This window comes from Zea mays, chromosome 4 (assembly GCF_902167145.1).
Source record: "Zea mays cultivar B73 chromosome 4, Zm-B73-REFERENCE-NAM-5.0, whole genome shotgun sequence".
Classification (NCBI taxonomy): Eukaryota; Viridiplantae; Streptophyta; class Magnoliopsida; order Poales; family Poaceae; genus Zea; species Zea mays.
The window spans coordinates 247,697,737-247,721,331 of NC_050099.1; the positions used below are offsets into that span (position 1 = coordinate 247,697,737).

The 23,595-nt window shown below is 47.7% G+C and overlaps 4 protein-coding genes across 10 annotated transcripts; 3 read left to right on the forward strand and 1 right to left on the reverse strand.

The window, feature by feature from the left end:
- The first annotated feature begins 6,527 nt into the window (after positions 1–6,527).
- On the forward strand, positions 6,528–7,199 carry LOC103654949 (18.9 kDa heat shock protein-like). Its single transcript, NM_001157527.2, has one exon. The coding sequence runs from the start codon at positions 6,558–6,560 to the stop codon at positions 7,110–7,112; it is 555 nt and encodes a 184-aa protein (NP_001150999.2). The 5' UTR covers positions 6,528–6,557; the 3' UTR covers positions 7,113–7,199.
- A 1,095-nt stretch (positions 7,200–8,294) lies between these two features.
- LOC100273318 (uncharacterized) lies at positions 8,295–11,370 on the forward strand. Its single transcript, NM_001147759.1, has 2 exons — positions 8,295–8,613; positions 10,792–11,370. Exons 1-2 carry the CDS (start codon positions 8,380–8,382, stop codon positions 11,020–11,022), a joined length of 465 nt encoding a protein of 154 aa, NP_001141231.1. The 5' UTR covers positions 8,295–8,379; the 3' UTR covers positions 11,023–11,370.
- Positions 11,371–11,887: 517 nt separating this feature from the next.
- Positions 11,888–15,509, forward strand: LOC103654950 (transcription factor HBP-1a). 7 transcript variants are annotated; one of them, XM_008681757.3, is made up of 14 exons: positions 11,888–12,132; positions 12,644–12,763; positions 13,154–13,222; positions 13,345–13,431; positions 13,577–13,666; positions 13,785–13,841; positions 13,911–13,941; positions 14,026–14,083; positions 14,163–14,214; positions 14,297–14,333; positions 14,442–14,662; positions 14,792–14,869; positions 14,982–15,107; positions 15,265–15,509. In XM_008681757.3, the coding sequence occupies exons 2-14, from the start codon at positions 12,710–12,712 to the stop codon at positions 15,388–15,390; spliced, it is 1,086 nt and encodes a 361-aa protein (XP_008679979.1). In that variant the 5' UTR covers positions 11,888–12,132; positions 12,644–12,709; the 3' UTR covers positions 15,391–15,509. The 7 variants fall into 7 exon arrangements, with proteins under 7 accessions (XP_008679979.1, XP_035823466.1, XP_035823467.1 ...); XM_035967573.1 differs by having other exon boundaries at positions 11,896–12,132; positions 12,611–12,763; positions 14,472–14,662; XM_035967574.1 differs by having other exon boundaries at positions 11,901–12,132; positions 12,611–12,763; positions 13,771–13,841.
- Positions 15,510–17,120: 1,611 nt separating this feature from the next.
- Positions 17,121–22,547, reverse strand: LOC100191624 (RuvB-like protein 1). The gene is made up of 12 exons (NM_001137053.1): positions 22,387–22,547; positions 22,075–22,263; positions 20,980–21,111; positions 20,644–20,793; positions 20,181–20,336; positions 19,005–19,139; positions 18,834–18,899; positions 18,543–18,649; positions 18,312–18,411; positions 18,135–18,226; positions 17,676–17,745; positions 17,121–17,588 (listed from the first exon to the last, which is right to left on the reverse strand). Exons 1-12 carry the CDS (start codon positions 22,465–22,467, stop codon positions 17,499–17,501), a joined length of 1,368 nt encoding a protein of 455 aa, NP_001130525.1. The 5' UTR covers positions 22,468–22,547; the 3' UTR covers positions 17,121–17,498.
- Positions 22,548–23,595: the final 1,048 nt, after the last annotated feature.

Below are 23,595 nucleotides of genomic sequence, written 5' to 3' on the forward strand. Positions count from 1 at the left end.
GCTTCCCAGGTACGATCCCGTGGAAGGGCGCAGCGCCCGCCCGGACGGAGGACAGATCGACGCGCAGGAGCTTGAGGGTCTGGGCGTAGATGATGTTGAGGCAACTGCCCCCATCCATCAGGACCTTGGTGAGCCTGACGTTGCCGATGACAGGGTCGACGACGAGCGGGTATTTCCCCGGGCTCGGCACGCGGTCGGGGTGGTCGGCCTGGTCGAAGGTGATGGGCTTGTCGGACTAGTCTAGGTAGACTGGCGCCGCCACCTTCACCGAGCAGACCTCCCGGCGCTCTTGCTTGCGATGCCGAGCCGAGGCATTCGCCGCATGCCCTCCGTAGATCATGAAGCAGTCGCGGACCTCGGGGAACTCTCCTGCTTGGTGATCTTCGTTCTTGTCGTCGTCGCGGGCCCTGCCACCCTCGACGGGTGGCCCGGCCCTGTGGAAGTGACGCCGAAGCATGACGCACTCCTCGAGGGTGTGCTTGACGGGCCCCTGATGGTAGGGGCACGGCTCCTTGAGCATCTTGTCGAAGAGGTTTGCACCTCTGGGGGGCTTCCGAGGGTTCTTGTACTCGGCGGCGGCGACAAGGTCCGCGTCAGCGGCGTCGCGTTTCGATTGCGACTTATTCTTGCCTTTCTTCTTGGCGCTGCACGGAGTAGACGCCTCGGGAGCCTCTTCCGATGGGCGGCCCTGGGGCTGCTTGTCCTTTCGGAAGATAGCCTCAACCGCCTCCTGGCCAGAGGCGAACTTGGTGGCGATGTCCATCAGCTCGCTCGCCCTGGTGGGGGTCTTGCGACCCAGCTTGCTCACCAGGTCGCGGCAGGTGGTGCCAGCGAGGAACGCGCCGATGACATCCGAGTCGGTGATGTTGGGCAGCTCGGTGCGCTGCTTCGAGAATCGCCGGATGTAGTCCCGGAGAGGCTCTCCCGGCTGTTGCCGGCAGCTCCGGAGGTCCCAGGAATTCCCGGGGCGCACGTACGTGCCCTGGAAATTGCCGGCGAAGGCTTGGACCAAGTCGTCCCAGTTGGAGATCTGCCCCGGAGGCAGGTGTTCCAACCAGGCGCGAGCAGTGTCGGAGAGGAACAGGGGGAGGTTACGGATGATGAGGTTGTCGTCGTCCGTTCCTCCTAGTTGGCAGGCCAGGCGGTAGTCCGCGAGCCACAGTTCCGGCCTCGTTTCCCCCGAGTACTTCGTTATAGTAGTCGGGGGTCGGAACCGGGTCGGGAACGGCGCCCGTCGGATGGCCCGACTGAAGGCCTGCGGACCGGGTGGTTCGGGCGAGGGACTCCGATCCTCCCCGCTGTCGTAGCGTCCCCCACGCCTGGGGTGGTAACCTCGGCGCACCCTTTCGTCGAGGTGGGCCCGACGGTCGCGTCGATGGTGCTCGTTGCCGAGGTGGCCCGGGGCCGCAGGCGCGGTGTTGCGCGTGCGCCCGGTGTAGACCGAGGCTTCCCGCATGAATCGGGAAGTCGCGGCATGAGGTTCCGAGGGATATCCCTGCCTTCGGGAGGCAGTGCTCTCGGCCCGTCGGGCCGCAGCGCCTTCCAGGAGATTCTTGAGCTCTCCCTGGATTCGCCGACCCTCGGTGGTTGATGGCTCCGGCATCGCGCGGAGGAGTATCGCTGCGGCTGCCAGGTTCTGACCAACCCCGCTGGATGCGGGCGGCGGCCTGACCCTGACATCGTTGGCGACGCGGTGCTGGAGACCCTGGGGCAGGTGACGTATTTCTCCGGCCGGGGGTTGGCCCGCCCATACCTGCCCGACGTCCCGGCGGATCGTCTCAAGCGCTCCTGTTCCCTCGTCGAGCCTGGCCTGTGCCCCACGGATTTGCTCGAGCTGTGGGTCGTGACCCCCCGTCGGAACGGGGACCACAGCTAGCTCCCACGGGATGTCGGCGCGAGGCACGAGCCTAGGAAAATCACTGTCCTCCGGCATGCCAAGATGGTTGCCTTCGGAGGGATCCCCCAGCTCAACGTGGAAACATTCGCGGCTTGGGCCGCAGCCCTCGTCGTTGAGGCTGCGGCTTCCGTCGGAACAGTCGGAGAGGCAGTAGTCACATGCGGTCATGAAGTCCCGCATGGCACTGGGGTTGCCAAGTCCAGAGAAATCCCAACAGATGCTGGGATCGTCATCTTCCTCGGACCCGGAGGGCCCGTAGGTCGAGGCGTCCGTCAACCGGTCCCAAGGCGACCGCATACGAAACCTCAGTGGGGTTGCACTCGCCTCAATGAGAGCGCCCGCCAAAGCGAGGTCGCTTGGCGGGTTGAGGCCGAGTCGAAATGACGTAAGATGGGAGTTAGTCGGTACCTTTTGGTCGACGAGGAGCGACGTAGTTACATCGGGGACTGGTTGCACCGTCATCTCAGGGACAAGGGCGACGTCCTGCAAGCTCCTCGCGAGTGCGTCGGCGTCGTCAACTTGCTCGGGGTTGGCGTGTCGCGGGGGGAAAGCGCTTGTCTCCGTCTCGAACGCGAGGTCGACGCCCGGCGTGCCTTCCGTCGGGGCGCTGGGGACGTCGATTCGCTCGACAGCCGACGAAGCGCGGCCTCCCGCTTGGCCTTGGTTGCCCCGCCTCCTCATCCGTTGGCGGGGGAGAGGACGGGGCGAGCTCGGATGTTGTTCTTCCACCGCGCGGGGAAGATGTCGCCGATTCCGCCGCCGGCGGGCGGGTTGTCGACCGCCATTGTCGTTGTCGCGCGGCGGTGGAAGGAGTATCATGTCGTAGCTGCCGTCGAAGGACATGAACTCAAGACTCCCGAAACGGAGCACCGTCCCGGGCCGGAGAGGTTGCTGGAGACTGCCCATCTGGAGCTTGACGGGAAGCTGTTCGTCAACACGCAGCGTGCCCCTACCTGGCGCGCCAACTGTCGGCGTTTCGAGACCGGGGGGTCCCCAAGCCGACGAGTGAGTGTGCTGCGTGCCCCAGCCCAGATGGGTCGAGCGCGTGGGCGAGCGCGAAGGGGGGAGAGGCGAGGTGGCCGGAGACGGGCGTGAGAGAGGTGGAGATCCCGCGGCCTTCGTGTTCGTCCCGCGCCCAGGTCGGGTGCGCTTGCAGTAGGGGGGTTACAAGCGTCCACGCGGGTGAGGGAAGCGAGTGGCCCCAAGAGAGCGCCTGTCTCGTCCTCGTCCCCGCGCGGCCAACCTCCTCTAAGAAGGCCCTGGTCCTTCCTTTTATAGTCGTAAGGAGAGGATCCAGGTGTACAACGGGGGGTGTAGCAGAGTGCTACGTGTCTAGCGGAGAGAGAGCTAGCGCCCTAGGTACATGCCAATGTGGCAGCCGGAGAGGTCTTGGCACCTTGCTGGCGTGATGTCGTGGCTGTCGGAGGAGCAACGGAGCCTGGCGGAGGGACAACTGTAGGAGCGGTCGAGTCCTTGCTGACGTCGCCTTGCTTCCGTAAGAGAGCTGAGAGCCGTCGTCGTCACAGAGCTTGCGAAGCGCCATCATTGTCCATCTAGCGGAGCTAGCCAGATGGGACGCCGGTCTTGTTCTCCGTGACTCGAGTCGGCTCGGGGTAGGATGATGATGGCGCTTCCTGTTGATGTGGCGGGCCTGTGCCCTAGGTCGGGCGACGTGGGGGCTCCTCCGAAGCCGGGGTCGAGTCTGTCTTCCGTGGCCGAGGCCGAGCCCCCGGGTCGGGCGAGGCGGAGATCGTTCGACCGAGGCCAGGGCGGAGTCCGAGCCCTGGGGTCGGGCGAGGCGGAGTTTCGTCGTCTTCTGGGGCTGAGCCCGAGTCCGAGCCCTGGGGTCGGGCGGAGCGGAGTTCGCCGTCTTCCGGGTCTTAGCCCGAGTCCGAGCCCTGGGGTCGGGCGGAGCGGAGTTCGCCGTCTTCCAGGTCTTAGCCCGAGTCCGAGCCCTGGGGTCGGGCGGAGCGAGTTCGCCGTCTTCCGGGTCTTAGCCCGAGTCCGAGCCCTGGGGTCGGGCGGAGCGGAGTTCGCCGTCTTCCGGGTCTTAGCCCGAGTCCGAGCCCTGGGGTCGGGCGGAGCGGAGTTCGCCGTCTTCCGGGTCTTAGCCCGAGTCCGAGCCCTGGGGTCGGGCGGAGCGGAGTTTCCTATGGCGCCTTTGGCCAGGCCTGACTGCCTGTCAGACTCATTCTGTCGAGTGGCACTGCAGTCGGAGTGGCGCAGGTGGCGCTGTCCTTCTGTCAGACTGGTCAGTGGAGCGGTGGAGTGACGGCGGTCACTTCGGCTCTGCCGGGGGGCGCGTGTCAGGATAAAGGTGTCAGGCCACCTTTGCGTTAAATGCTCCTGCAACCTGGTCAGTCGGCGCGGCGATTTAGTCAGGGTTGCTTCTAAGCGAAGCCAAGGCCTCGGGCGAGCCGGAGGTGTGTCCGCCGTAAAAAGGGGGGCCTCGGGCGAGACGGAAGTCTCTTGAGGTCGGCTGCCCTTGGCCGAGGCTAGGCTCGGGCGAAGCGTGATCGAGTCACTCGTGTGGACTGATCCCTGACTTAATCGGACCCATCAGGCCTTTGCAGCTTTATGCTGATGGGGGTTACCAGCTGAGAATTAGGCGTCTTGAGGGTACCCCTAATTATGGTCCCCGACACCCGGGCGCCCTGATAAGAAGAGAACAAGTTAATGTCAGAACACACATGAACATTAGCACCAGTATCAAGCCACCAGCTAGGTGATTGAAATACTGAGAAGATGAAAGGTAAATTATCATACCCTTTGTCTTCCTCATTGCTAGCGACCACTGTGTTGACATTGCCCTTTTTGCCACGGCGATCCGCTCGATCGGGACAATCCTTGGCAAAATGACCCGCCTCGCCACATGCGAAACATGTCAATTCAGCCTTGTTCTTCTTCTTCTTGAAGTTGGTAGTTTTGTTGGGCTTGTTAGATTTTGGCTTTCCTTTGCCCTTGTTGTGGTTCCTTTGAACCATGTTGGCGCTGGAGTTGCCTCGCCTCCTTTAGATCCCGTGTCCTTAGCCCGAGCTTTCTCCTCAACATCCAGAGACGCTATCAGATTTTCAACTGATATCTCCTGTCTCTTATGTTTCAGAGCTGTGGCGAAGTTCCTCCATGTAGAAGGCAACTTTGCAATAATGCACCCAGCCACAAATCGGTCAGGAAGGACTATCTTAAGGTGGTCGAGCTCCTTGGCTATACACTGTATTTCATGAGCTTGCTCTACAATAGAGCGATTATCAACCATCTTATAATCATGAAAGCTCTCCATGATATACAGGTCACTGCCAGCATCTGATGCACCATACTTAGTAGTAAGTGCATCCCACAACTCTTTCCCGTCTGTGTACTGCATATTCGCATCAACCAGACGGTCAACAAGGGCGCTAAGAACGGCTCCCGTGAACATAGTATTGGCATGGTCGTACTCTTTCTCCTGTTCAGGAGTCAGTGGACCCTCAGGTCTGCCTTTACTAACATGGAAGACATTCATAGCAGTAAGCCAGAGCGTGGCCTTGACTTGCCATCTCTTAAAGTGCATACCATTGAACTTTTCTGGCTTGAGCGCATCGGCAAAAGCAGCCATAGAAAAACTAGGAAATTGTCTACAATAAGGTTTTTGGATTGTTGAATAATTAGACAAATTCCAAATTAAATTCCGAATATAAATCATGACCAAATCAGAAGAACTGAAATAAAAGCCAAATCAGATGATGCGTACTGATTAGACTTACTGATTGTTGGCGCGCGCCAGGATCAGCTGGGTCGACGATGTCAGAAGATCACGAGCAGTCGCGTGAAGACGCTTCCCAAAAACCTTATTCGCCCTCTCCCGGTGCAGGATCTAGAAGACGAAGGGTTCCGGAGACCTGCTCTCCTGATCGCAGATGCACCTCTGCGGTCGGGACGAAGGGAACTAAAAGGCGGCTCAGCTATGAAGAGAGGCGAAGGCGAACTGGGATCTGGGATAATTTGGAGGCTGGCTGCCGGGCTCCTTTTATAGGGCCGAGTCCGCGACCCGTGCTTATCCGCCCACGAAAATCTCGCAATCAGTTGAGATTTTATAGCGATCGGTTAGGATAAGCGTAACAGCCAAGAAACCAAAAAATCAAACGGCAAAAGGTAGCCGCGCCCCCGCAAGGCGAGGGGCCGGATTTCGGCGGACCATTCACGCGCATGTCGTGCGCCCTTCGGCCCGGCGAGCGAGCGCGCGCGTGCGTGTGGCTCTCCACACTCTCTCCTCTCATCCATGACTTGGTGAGTGAGTGTGGCTTCCATATTTAAGTTAGCTCTACTCCACAAGAGTTAGCAATATGGTGCTATTGGTTCCACCTATCCCTTTGTCATCCACTTATATGGGCTTTTGAGATTTTCCTGTGATTTATTAGAAATTCTTAATTGGGCCAAGCCCATAAGTCCTAACAAGAGAGAGAGGCTCGAATCTCTCATCGTCATCATACAATACAAGCTCCTAGAAGATGATCATATATGCATTCATGCCGATGGCATCTAGGCCGAGTCATCACCAACCAACCAAGAGTGTTCCTTTCCCTTCGCTTGCCGCAGCTAGTAGCTATAAATAGAGAAGGTAGCATGGACGCACTGGACCACGCCAAGCAGAAGCGAGGACACTACACAGCGCGCTACTGACATGTCGATGCTCACCAGCATACTGGGCCGCAAGCATCAGCCGCCGCCGCAGCAGCAGCAGCAGCAGAAGGGCGGCGGCGCGCGCACTGGCACCGGCGCCGGCGCCGGCACGGAGGCGGCGGCAGTGGAGCCGGTGAGCATCGACATCGCGGAGCAGGGGCCGCTAGTGGACGCCATCACGCTGGCGGCGTTCGCGGCGCCGGCGCTAGGCCTGCCGCCGTTCGCGACGGCCAGCATGGACTGGAAGGAGACGCCGACGGCGCACGTGTTCATGGCGGACCTCCCCGGGCTGCGCCGCGACGAGGTGAAGGTGGAGGTGGAGGAGGAGAGGCTGCTCCGGATCAGCGGGCAGCGGCAGCGCGCCGCCGAGGAGAAGGGCGACCGCTGGCACCGCGTCGAGCGCAGCTCCGACCGCTTCGTGCGCACCGTGCGCCTCCCGCCCAACGCCAACACCGACGGCGCGCAGGCCGCGCTCCAGGACGGCGTGCTCACCGTCACCGTGCCCAAGGACAACGACCGCAAGGCCTACGGCAGGCTCATCACCATCACCAATTAATTAATTATTAATCATATATATGATGTCATTATATATGTAAGCGGCATGTGTATCGTTATCATCACCGAATAAAAAAATGATTATGCCAAGGACGATAGGGATCAAAATATTCCAACTTTATTGGGTATGATGGTAGTATAGATGGCAACGCATGCATATGCTGCCCAAATTTCGCGTCTTTTGTGTGGGCACGACTGTCATTAGATCGTTATCTAACCGTAGGTCATATTTAAGAATTAAACTCTTTCACCATCAGCTTAATAATCTTTATAAAAAAACATCTAACAAACTATAATTGTATCTATGGTAGGATTGTAATCTAATGGATAAAATGGTTTGCTTGCACAAAAGAACTGCTTGCATAACAGTCATTGCCCCTTTGTGTGTACCTAAATTCTGATCCATTAAATCATTTTCAACTTTGTGGCATCTATAAAATTGAAATAATAATGATGGTTACACTACGCCGGACGGGCTTCGGTTTTTTAGAGAGAATTGAAGAGACTAAAATCCTCTTATTGTTTAAAAGTAAATACATATAAGATTTTAGCCTTCTATTCTCTTCGGTATACTTACTCTCAAATAAGTTCTTAGTGCCAAAGTCCCCAATCATCCCATAGTGAGGCTGGTTTTTTTTTCTTATATAAACATAAACCAAACAAAAATCATAACTCGAGAAAGATGAAAAAAACAAATAAAACAAGAATTTGGGTAAAAAATATCTAGCTTCCATCTACGCTCCCGCTTCCCTATCAGTTTTTATAGTACTTAAGTTTAACATAACACTTTTTACTAAAGTTTAGTATGTATGAAACCAAATAGACATACTAAAAGAGCAGTGCTAAAGTTTAACACCTATTAACAAATTAGCTCTTCTTGCATGGCAAAGTTTAACACCTATTAGCAAATTAACTCTTCTCTTCTTTAGTACTACTATCCAAATAAAAGTAAAGTGATAAACTTTAACACTACTAATTTAGCATCTTACTAAATCTTACTAAAATTTAGTACATGTGATCCCAAACAGACCTTATAACGTTTTTAACTTTTTATTTGAACCATTTGCTATTTTGTTATTGACACGTCCCACAAATTATAGAAACTGGGCCAAGAGTGGGGCTAAGACTAAGAGTGACAAAATATCGATTTTTTCCACCCCCACAGGCCACACCCAACCCAACCCAGAGCCCGAACTCTTCACGTCGCGTCGGCCGGCAATTGGCATTCCCACTGCGCCGCCGTCGGATCGACTGGGTCCTCGCCGCCGATGGGCTTCTTCCGCCGGATCGCCGGCTTCCTAGGCATCTCGCGGGACGACGCCGACCACCCGGACTCCCCGACCTCCGTCGGCGGCGCCGCGGCGGCGGCGGAACTCCCTCATGACAGGGCGGCGGCGCACGGGGTGAGGCAGGGGTTCAGCGTCAAGGTTCCTGTCCATGTCGAGCGGCAGGTGCCCGTGCCCGTGCTGGTGCCCTGCCCGCAGGGGGACGGCGGCGTGCAGGTACCCTCGAGATTCCTTTCCCCTCTGCCATGATAGCCGTCGGTTGTACTTGTGCTCCGGAGTCAACGGTTATGGCCCCCTTTTCTTCTTTTCGTGGTGCTCGTGGCGTGCTGTTGCGCTAGTATCCGGTAGCTCCAAGGTATGGACTTGGACTTGCTGGTGGGATGACTCCCTGAATTGCGATGGGAGTTCGAGGCGTCGCTGAATTGATTATTGCTGGGCTTCGAGATTTCTCTTAGATAACCACATTAGCTACTTGTAGGCGGTGCCACGTTAAACTTGTTATTACTTTTGTAACATTGATTACCTGACTTGTTTATGCGGAAGTTACTAGTCCTCTCTGCTCAATCCAATGCAAATGTAGAATTGAACTCTGGGTAGCGGGTAGCACTATTAGCTTATGATGATGCCTTTTACATGGATGGTTTTCCTTTTGTGGATCTTCATTCTGGACTGAAATCAGAAAGATAATGAGTTAGCCTTTAGCGCCCAGCATCAAATTGGGTTACTTCCATGTTAGTTCTATGACAGTCATTTTATTTCCTGGAGAGGTAGCTTAGCCCAACGATGCATTTTATGACCATTTATTGTTACGCAGTTCAGGAAAATGGTGCACTTCATTTTGGTGTCATAGCCGCAAACTCACACTGCTGAATTTTGTGTGTACCATTTGTGGTCGATTAGCTAAGAGAAAGATAGTCAAGTCAAATTGCCATAGGAATGGCCTAATGCAAGCAATAACGAATGTGTATCATCTTTGTTAGACCTTATGGTCTTCAGCTGATGTTCTGTGCTGTGGTGCATTAAAAGTTGATGTAACCGATTTGAGGCCAAGTTGCTTCCACTCTGAGGTTACATGTGCTGCTGTAGTGCTATATGCGTGGGTTGTATGAGAAGGTATAGATGTCATGCCTTACTTTAAGTTACATGGATGTTAAATATCAGTAGTTCAGAACATGGGAGGGCCTAATGTTGTGTCTTTGTCCTAAAAATCCACTGGATCGATAAAGTGTATTGTATGTTCAAATAGTCCACACTCAATAATTTATCTTATTTCATCCGCTTGCCTCGTTGTTGGACTATTGCTTATCTCAAAATTGATAATACCAAGCAATGTCAGTATCTGATTAAAGTAACCAAACATGCTACGGAGTTATATCTGCTTTTGTTGCTACCAATGATTCATTGCCTGGTCCATGTGTATTACTAACGTGTATAGTGTTTACAAGGGCATTGTTTGAGATAGTTCATAGTTGGTTAATTGCCTGGGCTTTGGCATTATGATTTGTAAATTTGTTTTCTAAAACTCTTTAAAACTTGCAGTCATGTATTCCAATTTTCGGGCATGAGTTATTCGTGATTTTCAGCTTGGTTACAGAAATGACAGGTGTTTGGTGGAATCAGACCTTTTGATTTGGCATTATGAGACATTGTGCCTTTTGCTGGCTGTTTCACAACAAGTTCTTGATAACATTTTTCAACCTTTATGACTATCTCCTCCTGTATATTCCAGGATGAATATCCATGATACATTTAAAAAAAATGCTACATCGGTTAATATTCCTCTGTTTGCAAAGTACTGTTTATTCTTGTAGGGTATAAAACTAGCAAATGGGCATCTCGACCTACTGCACGCACATCTATCATTCAAATAGACCTTGTAGTTCCTGTTGTAGGAAATGAAACTTGCATACTTGATATTCGTCTTCAGACTTTAATTACATTAGTTCATTGTTCTGTGTGTATATTACGTGTTCAGTGAATATTTTTGGCACTTACAAAAGAAGGGGATATCTTATATAGGAGTTGATGTAGCACATTTTATGTTATATGTCGGAGAGCATCTGTTCATCTGTTTACCTAACAAATTCTGTGCTACATGTCTTCTCTTTTGAAGTACGTCACTGTCATAGTAGGGTTTTCCCCTCTGGCATCATATTTCTTCACGGAACGGAGTGCCTTTATAGTCATGTGCATATGTTTCATCGAGCTTAAATGGTCTTACCAAACAGATGCCTTTTGGATGTTTGTGCTTTCAGTATGTAGCCTATATTTTGAGGAAAACATGCAATTCCTTGTCACATGTCTTAAAATTTTGTACTGCTTGTAACCCTTTTTACCCTTTATTTTAAAACAGCCATTATAACCATGATCTGGTTCCTGTGTTTATCCAACCAGGGTTTTAGGTGGTACACAAGGAGGCTTAGGATCGATGAAGACGGCGACGTGGCTGACGAGTTCTTGGATGAAATTATCCCGGAAGGCTCAATCAGCAACGACAAAAGCGCAAGGTTCCAAGTGAAATATAACAATAAACCTGCTGCTGTAGCGCTGAGGAAGCAGGTCATCGCTGTCGACGGTGACATCCGCCATAGCTTGGAACACCAGGGGCAACTGCGGTGGGTGTGACTGAGTTGGAGCAGATAAGTGAATCCTGAGCTCTGCTCCATCAGTGTGCGTTGAGCAGAGGGCGGGCACACACAGGAGCGGAGCGAATGACTCAGGTTCTTCATCTCTGAAGTGGACCTAGAAGTAGTTCGTTGCTGATGTATCCATTGTTCTTCGTTCAGTGTGTTGGTATGCTTGATCTCATGGCGATTGAGACGCCTTGTACCACTAGCAGTTGTACATTATTGAAACAGCTCCCGCTGTACATGTTGAATGTGCTTGCTTGGCAATGGATCTGCCAGACTGGTGAAAAATTGGAATGTGACACTTCAGCCTTCAGCCTTTAAGCATGGCTACAAATTTAGAGCTAGAATTTGTCATGCTAAGGAATAGTTTTTTTTTACTCTGTAATATATAAAGGCCATATCTGGTAGTGCTCTTGTGGCTCTCGCTCCTTTCATTTAGTAACTGTTATATGACCAATTAGTGTTATTTTTTTAAAAAAGAACAAGGGTAAACTTGCACTACTATATTTCGTTCTTTTTTTTTAGAAAAAAAAAATCAAAAGGTTCACACACCACACGTCCAATTTATTTTACCTTTTCTCCCCTTCCCAATAATTTAATAATAATTATTTGATGGAGACAATATTATGCAGTATATCATGTAGCTATATATCACTAGTTAGAATGAATAGTGACGAATATTCTAGAAGGTGTGGCCAGGCTGCAAAGACGGCGGTTGCTTGCTGCGTCGCTCGAGGTGGGCCCCAGCCAGGCCTATCCACCCATCCAATTCTCCTATACCAATCAAAGATCGTCGCGGGGCTGGCTGGGTCACGAAAGGCCCATGCTCCAATCATCATCGCCCCTTCGTGGGCCCCACGCCCGCTTCGGTTGGAGACGGCCCATACGGTCCACCGAGAACCGTGTCCACGCCATCTTCCTCCTCCTCCCCTACTCTGACCTCTCGTCGTCGACGAAGGAAGGATTCCGCCCCCGCCCCGGCCGCCTTCGCCCTCGCCGCTGCATTTTCCGGTGGCCTCTCCACGTGCGGCCGCGAGACGCCTCGCCTGCCTAGTTGTCTCCCGGGGGGGGGGGGGGGGGGGGGGGGCTGGGACTTGTGAGGCGAGTACGTGCTATGACCCCGCTCTGCTGGGTCATCTCTCGCTTTCCCTGCATTCCATATTTCCATCTACACGTTTATATGCTGCCAACAGCCGGTCATCTCGAATTCGGTGTAGCGGTTTTCTTGCTGCCCATCGGCGGAGTGTTTTTTTTTTTCGTTTTATTTGGACGGGGCTTTGGCCGGCGGACAATCTGATACCACTCCTACTACATTAGTGCATGATTTTTGTGAGACATAGATTCTTATTAAAGCACGCCTGTTTTTAATTATGGTTTCATATCACATGATGACATTATAATGGAGTAATTGTTGGATAAAGACATACTTTTTCCTCTCGAGCCCCAAACCTCGTCCTAACGAGATGGAATACACGTTGAGATTTCAAACGAAGAGTGAGGGAGAGAGTATCTGTTTCCTGTTAACATAATTTCTTATTGCCTCTCAATGTTTGTTTCTTTTGGGTTCGTTCAACATTCAACAGGAAGCCTTACACCTGTTCTGTTCAAGACGGCAGGTGTTGGTGTTTCGGTTGCAATAGAGTGATTGGGGAAACTGATCAGCCAGAATTGTTGGTCAACCGATGGGAAGCAATGACCCTAACACACCCTCGAAGGCTTCAAAGGCGTCAGAACAAGTACTTCAAACAGTGATAACACGCTTTTATATTTGATAAATAAATGGCACTGTCAGTGATTAACTGTGCTCCTGTTATTTTCCTTAAGAGACAATGGCCACTTTTTTCCCTACTAGTGCAGTAACCTTAGGGTGTTTACTAGATATAATGACACTTTTTTAATACTCCGTGATTTTGCTGCGGCCAAGTTTGGAAACATGTTGAATAGGTTTTGCATGACATGGATTGATGCTTTGATTATGGATTAATAAAAAAATACAAGTACCGAATTCTGTTTCTATTGTGAAAAAACACACGATGCTTTTATTTCTATTGTGGCAGAAGGAAATATCCAACTAGGCCAAAACATGATGCTTTTGTTTCTTATGTTCCTTACCTCCTTATTTTCAGGATCAACCTCCAGCTACCACCACATCCAGTGGAACAGCTTCAGTGTACCCTGAATGGCCCAGCTTTCAGGTTATTCCATATAAAACATGCCCTTACTAATTAGGAAGGAAACATTTTCCATATACCTTCTATTTTCATCAAGCGATTCTCCTTTCCTTTATGGATTTATCTCTTGTCAAAAATCTTGGTAGGCCTACTCAGCAATTCCACCGCATGCGTTCTTCCCCCCTACCGTTGCTGCAAATCCACAGGCCCATCCATACATGTGGGGGGCTCAGGTGCTTCCTATATCTGAAACTTTGCCCCCAGGGCCCCCCTCTGTTCTCTGCTACAACTGTTAACGTTGATCTGTATTATGTGTTATATATTGCGAGAACATGTGATTTTTCATATGTGATCGAAAGCAATGTCCTTCGATTGCAGCCCATAGTGCCACCTTACGGGACACCGCCACCACCACCTTATGTGATGTATCCACCTGGAACAGTATATGCCCATCCCTCTACACCTCCTGTATGCACTTTTTATGCCTAACAAATTTGACCTACATGCTAGCTAATGTACACACACACACCCTTTTATCCTTGTTTGGCTGACATATTTTTTTGCATGGTGAGTAAATTACTGGCAGGCCATGCATCCATTTGGCCATTATCCTATGCCAACAAATGGGCATGCTGAAACTCATGTAAGTACTAACTGTGCTATTCCCTTTTGGCCATCACCGTTTCATGTAATCCTGAAATATACCTTTCAGGGAGCTGCGCCAAGCGCTCCGGAAATGAATGGTGCGTCTTTTCCAAGGTGAACAGCTCATTATCAAAGTCAGTTGGAGCAAGGAGATTAAATTAGACTTCTGGTAACAATTTCAGGGAAAAGCGAGCCTGGCAGAACGTCTGCTCCATCCGCCAACGGGATTACCTCGCACAGGTTTTTATTTGTTGGTGTAGGTTACAGATTTTGTGTAATTCGTCCACAACCTAATCACCTCGTACTTTTCTACCTGCAGTGAGAGTGGAAGCGAGAGTGAGAGCGAAGGAAGTGACGACAATTCTCAAAACGTGAGATTGATCTGCAGTGCACAAATCTCTTTAGCGTCGCACCACTTCTTTCAGACTCCTTAACATTTTTTTTCTGTTGCAGGATTCACACTCAAAGGACAATGATGGGAAGGAAGATGGTGGGTATCTGAGGACCTTTCTCTGTTTTTTTCTCTCCAAATGATAAATACCAGTAGAATTGCATGCATGTTTTAATAAGATGATGGCTATGTCCTGTCAATGTGCAGGCAATTCTCAGAACGGCATGTCTTATTCAGGATCGCAAGGAGTGGTAAACCAAACCATGGCGATGCTTCCAATGCAACCGGGTGCAATGGTCGGAGGAGTTCCTAGCTCCACGGCAGCTAACCTGAATATCGGAGTGGACTACTGGGCAGCTCCGGGTTCTGCGGCTGTCCCCGCAGCGCACGGCAAAGCGCCAGCTGGTTCAGCTCGAGGAGACCAATGGGTACAGTCCTAACTTTACAATTGTATGTACCAAAACATTTTATGTAAGTGCTTTTGTATGCACACCAATGCAGGAAAAATACATTCTACTCACCACAGACTGTGTTTGTATCACGTGCAAATTGTTCAGGATGAAAGGGAGCTCAAGAAGCAGAAGCGGAAGCAGTCAAACAGAGAGTCCGCTCGCAGATCCCGGCTGCGCAAACAGGTGCTGTGCAACCCTCGTGCTGACACCCACCCTGCTAGCTGAATTTCATCTTCTAAGAGACCCAAGAGAAATTTCGTCCAACGCTTTCATGGGTCTTGTTCGGTTGTTCCAGGCTGAGTGTGAGGAGCTTGGGCAACGTGCTGAGGCTCTGAGGTCGGAGAACTCGTCGCTGAGGGCCGAGCTCGAGCGGATCAGAAAGGAGTACGAACAGCTACTTTCACAGAACGCTTCCCTAAAGGTATAAATAATTCGTTTGCCAGTCTTGATGCTGTCATTTCACATTATTAGTTCTCAGTTTTTCAGCTACGCTAGATGGCCCGATGCCTTTTTTTCTTCTTCCAGATGTTCATTTTTTTTCCTCTGCAAAACCTGTTGGCCTCAATGTTGGTACGCAGGAAAAGCTGGGGGCTGCCAGTAGTGATTCGCTTCCTGATATGAACGAACAGAACGACGGCGACGGAGACGGCGGCTACAGGAAGCAGCCTGATTCCGATGGCCACCAGCCTGGGAGCGAGTCCTGACCCGTTTTTAGCTCAGGATTCTTTTGGAATGCACATTGCTTATATATTCATTCTCTTGAACGTTGTGGAACGCAGCATAGGAAGGAAATCCAACTTTAATTAGAATCGATTCGCTGTCATCCCTCATGCATGGCCGGAGAGGGGAGAGGGTTCTCTTCTTCCTTGGATGTTGGATACACCGACAGTCACGTGCATGGCAAGAGCAGAAGCTAGCAGCTGCGGCGACTCAGGGCAGCGAGCGTTTGACTGGCTGGGGTGCTTGCTGATATGCTCAACACATGAAGCAGCAGCAGCCTGGAGCGCCAGACATTCCTGACTGAGTGACTGCTCATCACGACCAGAGCCAAATCCAAATGGAATAAAAAAAACACACACACACTACGTGCAGCAATATCAGCTCTCCTTTTCTTTGTCCATGAAAGGAAAAACAACGTCACGGGAACAATTGCGGTCAGCTTTTCTGGACCGTCCACCATGCCTTCATTTCAAATTCGACACTATCGGGTGTTTGTTTGGTTTGAAGAATTAATCTATTTTAAATAAAATAATAAGTTTATCCTATAAATTTAGTGAAATAAACTCATTCTTTATATTATTACTAATTATAGGTATTATAATCCTATGAAGAATGAAATAATGATGAATCAACTAATTCTATTTTACAAACAAAATATGAAAGTGAGGAACGAAAATATAATAGACTATCTCAAACGATTCATGTCGTTCAACATGAATGTTAGTCTACCTTGAAACATACTTTCTTCATCTTAAAATAGTACTACCTCCGCTCTCGAATATGTCAATCAAAAACTTTTGTTCAATATAATGATAATGGAGGGATTCGTTCTAAGAATATTGTACCGAGGAATTCGACACATAAAAGTACATTTATTAATTAATCCGAATTATTCATTCATATTAAATAATTGAAATTTCTTTTGGATAGTTCAATTCAGATTATTTTAAAATCTTATTATTTGTTTGCTTGTTGCGCAGAAAAAAACCTTTTGGTTTTGGATGCTCGTTGCCCCTAGAAAATGATCTTGATTTTGCTAAAGAATAAGATTGTACTATGGAAAAATAAGTCTTTTTCAAAGATTTTTACGAATACGCTTTTTTGACATCTAAGTACGTTTTTTTGGAACTGCCATTCAAAAAGGAAATTACTTTTTTCTAGTTGTATGTGAAAGACATCTATTGCCACAAATCAATCCTTCTTTCTGTTTTTTTTTCTTAGTATTTATACTTAGATACTGAAAGATACTTAAATTCTAAATTCTTCTTTAGTTCATTTTGTCTAATGTGGATGCTACAACTATATGATAGATCTACTCATTTCTGATAGATGTATTTATTCACATAGTGACTATTTCTTAGTTAAGATCTCGACAATACGAAGCAATAGTGACTATTTCTTAGTTAGGATCTCGACAATACGAAGCAATAGGTTGGTTATTAGTTAATTTTCTATCATTACTAAGTTTTTTTTTTCCATTTTTGACCCTAAAGAAAAAATGAACGTCCGCTAGTTCATTTTTGAACTAAAGGAGTAGTCGTTTTAGCTCTTTTTATATCTATATATTCAAACGGATGATAATAAATCAAGACACATAAAACATATATATCAAGTATTGTATGTACCTACTAATTATCTAATCTAAAACGAATTTTAATTTGGGCAGGAGGTCTTATATGTTGTAGAAACATTTCGTTATGCTTTATGGACATTTAGAAATAATAAAGCCATGCAAGTTGCATTCTGTAAGAATCCTATCCATTATCCATGGTTACAAAGATAGGGTTCGGGCCAATACAACCCGTGGAGGCAGACTCCGGACACCGATGAGCAAGATAAAAACACACACGGCAATTCCTGCACCGGTGACCAATCTAATCAGCGAACAGTGCGTGAACGAGCAATATGCCGGAACCAAGTCTTCTCTGGAGACTAACACAAGCAGGCACTGCAAAATTCAAGCCGTTCCCCCCGAAATGTGCTCGCTCCAAGACCAGTAGACTATGAACCTGTGAAGCAGATCAATGCACTAGATGACTTTCGAGCTGGCAACTACATTCTCTTCGAGACTTCCACGACAGGAGATCCAAATCTAGGTGATGTATCTTTCTTGTTGCTCCTGGAGCAGCCGAGCCGAGGATTTGGCATCCAAATAGAGCCCACTGACTTCCTCGAGATCAGCCTGATAGGGAACATATATAAGCTTAGAGATCATAAGACTTGCGGGAACAAGGATCAGTTTGTAGGAACAAAAGCTCGGCAGATATACCTTGCAGATTTTCTCTCTTCCATTAGTCTTTGAGACCACGCTGGCAGGTGATATCAATTGAATAGCATGTCTGCAAAGAGAATAAGATCTGTTACCATCATTACTCTCTAGTTATGGAGCTGAGGGATGGAATGAGAAATCGGCTTGTAATATCAAACACTACAGTGAGATCTATTCTAAGAGTAATGCAAACCATAGGTCAAGGAGTGTTAGAGCTTCGTTAGGGTTTTAGGGTTAGTCCCCTCGTAATTACATATTTATCCCTCTGTGTAATGGGTTTGACCCAGCTACTTGGCCTATATTAATGCACACCCAACCCTGAGTAGGGTTAGGGTTTCATTCTGCAACTAGGAGATGCATGCCTAACTTCCAAGGACTTGCATCTTTGAACTCATATTTTATTTGAAAACTAATCCATCGAATGCATGGAAAATACCAAAGAACAATACAAAATCTAACCTCAAAGATGTCTGCTGTCCGATCTCGCCTAAATAAGCAAGACTTTCTTCATCCATATCAATCTCCTCCACTTGTGCTCGGATAGCCAATATCTGTAAAGGGCAGCAAACAAAGATTAATGAAAATTCTGCACAGGAAAAACAACAGATAGAAATAACGCCCCAAATAAGTAAGAACCTGTATCATCTCAGTAGGGCCATATGTCTCTGTCCGAATAATCACCAGCCTATCTAGAAGATCCACCGGTATACCATGTGGACTTGTCATATCAGTTCCTCTGTACAAAATCATTACACGATTCATTAATAAAGTAATCAATCAATCATGGTGCAACTTAGTAGACAAGTACAGATTTATGCTGGGTATTGAACTTAGCTGCAAGAGTAGTCTGGCAAATAAACTGCCTACCTTACATTACATATTCCCCTATTTGTAGCAAGTATCACGATTGGTGATAATGGGCTCTCCAATGCACGGTTAAGATAAGAAAAACATTCGATATCCAACATGTGGACCTGAAAAAGATAATTGATTAATTGATTTTTGAATAACCAGAAGACAGTCAGACACAATCAAGTTCAACAATTGTGGCACTGCTCCATTAGGCGGATAAAATGTTTATCAACAATGTGTTTCCTACTTTTTTTTGTTAGGACAGGACAGGTGGATTTTTCAGTCACAAGTGCAATAAAGTAATACCTCATCAATGAACAAAACACCAGGTACAAGCTCTGCAATTCCTTCATCGATATATCTATTTACCACCTGTCATCATATAAAATTAAAAACCAGCTGAAAATTCTTATATGGTTATCCAAATTTGATACTGCCTAAGAAACTAAAAAAAATGGTAGTCAAAAAGAAGAAAACCTTATTAATTTCTTGGCGTAGTTTTTCGGTGATTTCAGTCTTTCGTGGTTTCATCATCTGGCCCATAAGGGACAAAATATCTTGGCCACCTTGTGGCTGAGCATTTGCTGCATCAAGGTCATGAAGTGTGACATCCTGCATACATCGGTGAGAAGATTAGATCCTCTTCAGAACAAGAGCACATGAAGCCTCCATGTTGAGACGCAAATACAAGCATTAATTCTTATTAAAAATCATTTAGAAAAATATGCTCCTTGTGATAATAAACAATCAGGAAATCTAACAGCAAACTTTCAACTGTTTATTTACTACTCCCTGCGGCCACAAATGTTTGTCACTATGGTAGTATGGTATTTGTGCTGGTCAAACTTTCTTAAGTTTGACTAGATTTATAGAATATCTTAGCAACATTCGTATCTTCGAATAATTTTACTAAAAAATAGATTCAAAGATCTATCAAATGATACTAATTATGTACTATAAATATTAATATTTTCTTATATAAATGTGGTCAAAGTTAAATGGTTGACTCCTTGGAAAGTGAGAACGACCAACATTTGTAGACGGAGGGAGTATGTAACAGTAGCAGAAGCAGCAATGATAGAACCAAGTTAATCGGCTCTAAGAGATTCTTGTTGGTAGGACTTGGGCTGAGGGCCGATGGTGATGCACATAACCGTTTTTTGTGACCTTTATTCATGCATATATTATTCTACAAGGAAGCGACAGTCACTAGCATTGCCCTATGATTTTTCAATATTTGTTCTGGAAATCTGGTGTGACCATCTTATACTACCACCCAACTAGCTGATTTGCAGACCACAAGCGGAGCTTCCATTATAGAAGAAAAAGATGAACAAGGCGGCCAGCAATTTTGCAGGGAAAGCACATGAATATTTTTTGTAGCAAAAAATGATTGTAACAAGCTATCATCAACATATCAACTTGCAATAATATATTCTTATAGCTTTCCGCCAACATTTTGTGAAGGAAACTATTGGCAACAATTTGTGATAGGAATTATCGGTCAAAGTCGCATCTTGAGGAGTACTGTTCCAACAATGGAAATATTTGTTTTAATCATGACAACATTCACTAACAAAGAGCCACTGTGTGAAAAAAGATCGCTGCAGAAAATAATGAAATGTTAAGACTAAGATAGCATCAGAATGATACCTGCACAATTTCTTTTTTCTTATGGACTTCACCTTTGGGGATAGGAACATACTCTTCAGCTTCAAGATCGTATTCTGTAGCAAAAGAATCACATCTACCAACTCTTTTCACTGCTCCACTATTTGCTTCGATGTATATAACATCACCCACTGCCACCTATATCCATATGCAGATAATGAGTAACGTAAAGCAACAAATGAAGATAGCAAAATAGATACAGTAACCCAAAATGCAAATATAGTGCATTTTCTCAATGTTTGAGGAGCCACTCAGCACCAGTACATATGACAGCGAGTTAGCATAAAATTTTCCCAGGGTAATTTATCAATAGACAGAAGATTTAAAATGTTGATCAAGACATTATTTCAAGTAAGAAACAACTAGACTGCCCATTGTTATAGAAGAGTAAAAACTTGATTCAAAAGTCTACACCAACAGGATAGGCAAGGAAGCAGGCAGTTACCTTTTCCTTGATCAGAGCATCATAAATTGAAGAATCTAACTTCAGTTGCTTAGTCCCTTTAACAGTCTTTAAGCTGATGATTACATGGCTAATGCTTTTTGCATATCCACCAGTTGTACTCTCAGCCTCTTCTGGGGAAAGTTCAGTAACCTAGGAACAGAGCAACACTGGTAAATTTATTATAGACTAACAATGGTAAATTTATTATAGAAGCACGAAGTGGAACATCAGCTATCAAAGCGATAATGAAAACCATTGATAAATAAAGGAAATCACTAATGCAATTATAGCCTAGTATTCGTTTAACTTGGACATGGGCATATATCCATTGCTTACCTCTCCTTCATAAACCTCTTTGTTTTCCTTTATACGCAAACCTATAGCTCTACGGAAATTTTCCATCAGCACCTCAGTTTTCTTGACCTCCGAGGAGTACACTTCTGATCCTACCATAGGACAGAAAGGGACCTGCATTGTATAGTGATAGAGGAAGGAAACATTAGACTATAACATAAGTGCTACAGTGACTTCAGCAAGCGCATTTTATCGGACTGTCCCCTAGAACACCAATTCGGCAAGCACATTTTACCAGACTGTCCCCCCTAGAACACCAATTCAGCTAGTTGAACACAAAACTTGAACCACGCAGCTAAAATGACATTAGGTATGCTAAAATACCTCAAGAACTCTATGAATTTTAGCTAAACTTTTTGGTGTGCGGTGTGCCCATGCAGAGCTTCTTGTTCACCAAATAGGGTAATAATCCAAGATTCCTGGGATTGCAAGAAATGGTCTTAACTCTCTTGTCATTCTTGGTGTTTGGACCCTTTGGAAACATCGCAATGGCTGCGTTTTTGACAATAAGAGTCCTAGTGTTGCTGTTGCTATTAGAAGTGTTGGTTTGGAGATTGATCTTTGGGTTATGGCTGGTGCAAAGAAGTTGTCCTTGCTTACTGCCCCCATCCCAGGTCTCCCTGTTAGCTAGATAGCTGTAGTGCTGTTTTTGTAGCAGTGTTTTTGTCATGGATGGTTTCATTTATGCTTGTTATTGGCCGCCGTAGGGCGGCCTTATTTGTATCTTGGGGTCCTTTTGGACCTTTATCTCCTTAATATATTTTCGCGCAGCTCTCTTGAGCTTTCGAGCGCTTTCGAGAAAAATCTATAATAAACAGTCAAACAGAGAATTAAATGAGGATAGTCCATAGTTATCAGAACATATCCTCATGGTCAAATAGAAGAATTGAGTAGATAAAAATCTGGTACTACCAGTCAATATAGAAAACCAGTAGATTAAATTTGGCCCTCTTTCTTACAAATGTGCATACAACGGCAGGACCTTGGGGGAGAAATAAACCCCTCCCTTTACCACCAAATGAATGAACAGCTGCTTCGTGTGAGGACCGAGAAAAATGAGCAACCGAACGCACGGACCTTGCTGCCGAGCTCCTGGGCTATGCCGAGCGCTAGCGCCGTCTTGCCCGTGGCGGGCGGACCCGCAAGGAGCACCGCGCGGCCGGCCATCTTCTTCTGGCGAATCATGTCGACCGCCAGCCCGGCCGCCTCGCGCGCCGCCGCCTGGCCCACGAACCCCGCCGCCAACGCAATCGCCATCCCATTGGCCTGCTCCGCTCCCATAATAAGAAAACGAAGGGGGGAAACAGTGAGGAACTAGTACGCAGACACAGAGAAGCTAAAACCCTAGAAAAAAACAGGGCGAGGAGGAGCGCAGGAGCGGGCAGCTACGTCGAGGCCGAGTCCCTTGATGTGGGTGTGGGTGGCGATGCGCTGCTTCTTCGAGGTCGACTGCACCTCCTCGATCCTCATCGCCGCCAACGCCGCCGGTTATGCGCTCTCTGTTTCTGTGGAGCTGCCTCCTCTCCGGCTCTCCCGCCGCAACAAATTTGGGGGCGGGGGATGGGAGACGCCGCGCCACTGGTCTCCTGTGGGAAGTTGTATGTGCTGCCGCCTCGACTGGGGGGGAGTCTGCGACTGTGGGATATAGGTGTACATTTGTGCTGTGCCTAATAGGCCGGCCCAAAGCACACAATTTCTGGCACGACCCATATCTGGCACGGCCCAACCTAATTGTGGGTCTGGGCCGGCACGGCCCATATTGTGGGCCGTGCCTGGGCCTCAAGTCAAGCCCACGGGCCGGCCTGGCACGGCCCATTTAACTAAGGCACACCGAGGCCCACTAAATATAGACTCAGTATTTAACTTAAGGTCCGTCAAAGCCCACATGACTAGCATAACTTGGAGAATCTAGAGCTTCATTAAGCCATCGAGAACCAATACCTAGATATGGATAGTGAATAGTGATGATGATCATTGTATATGTATTCTGTATAGATGTATAGTACTCAATTAAACACTAAACAGAGAACTGAATATTATTTGTGAGCTAGTTGTAATATTTTTTTCTTTCTGACCAAAGGTTTATAATGTGCATCCACAAAACATCTTAGTTTTATTTTGGTCATATATATATTATACTTTTTGTTGATGTATTACTGTTGTATGTATATGGGCCGGTCTGGCACATTAAGGTATTTTGGGCTATTTGGGCCGGCCTGACACACATAACTAATTGTGGGCCGTGCCGTGGGCCGATGACTGGGCACACGTGCTGACACGGCACGGCCCATAATTAGATATGTGCTTTTGTGGGCCGTGCCTTTATGGGCCGTGCTTTTGTGGGCCTGTGCCGTGCCGGGCCAGGCCGGCCCACATGTACATGTATACTGTGGGAGCAAAGGGGTGGCTGGACCGGCCCGTCTTGGGCTGTTATTAGGCCGTGGGAGAGGGTTGGGCCTCTCAGCATTTATATTTAGGTCTCGTTTAAATGTCCTAGGTCATGTTCAAAGGAACTAGGATCTATTTGGTTGTGGACCAAAGAAGCCCGACCAAAATTTGGTAGCTTAACAAAGCTGGACTAAGCCAAAATTTGGCTCA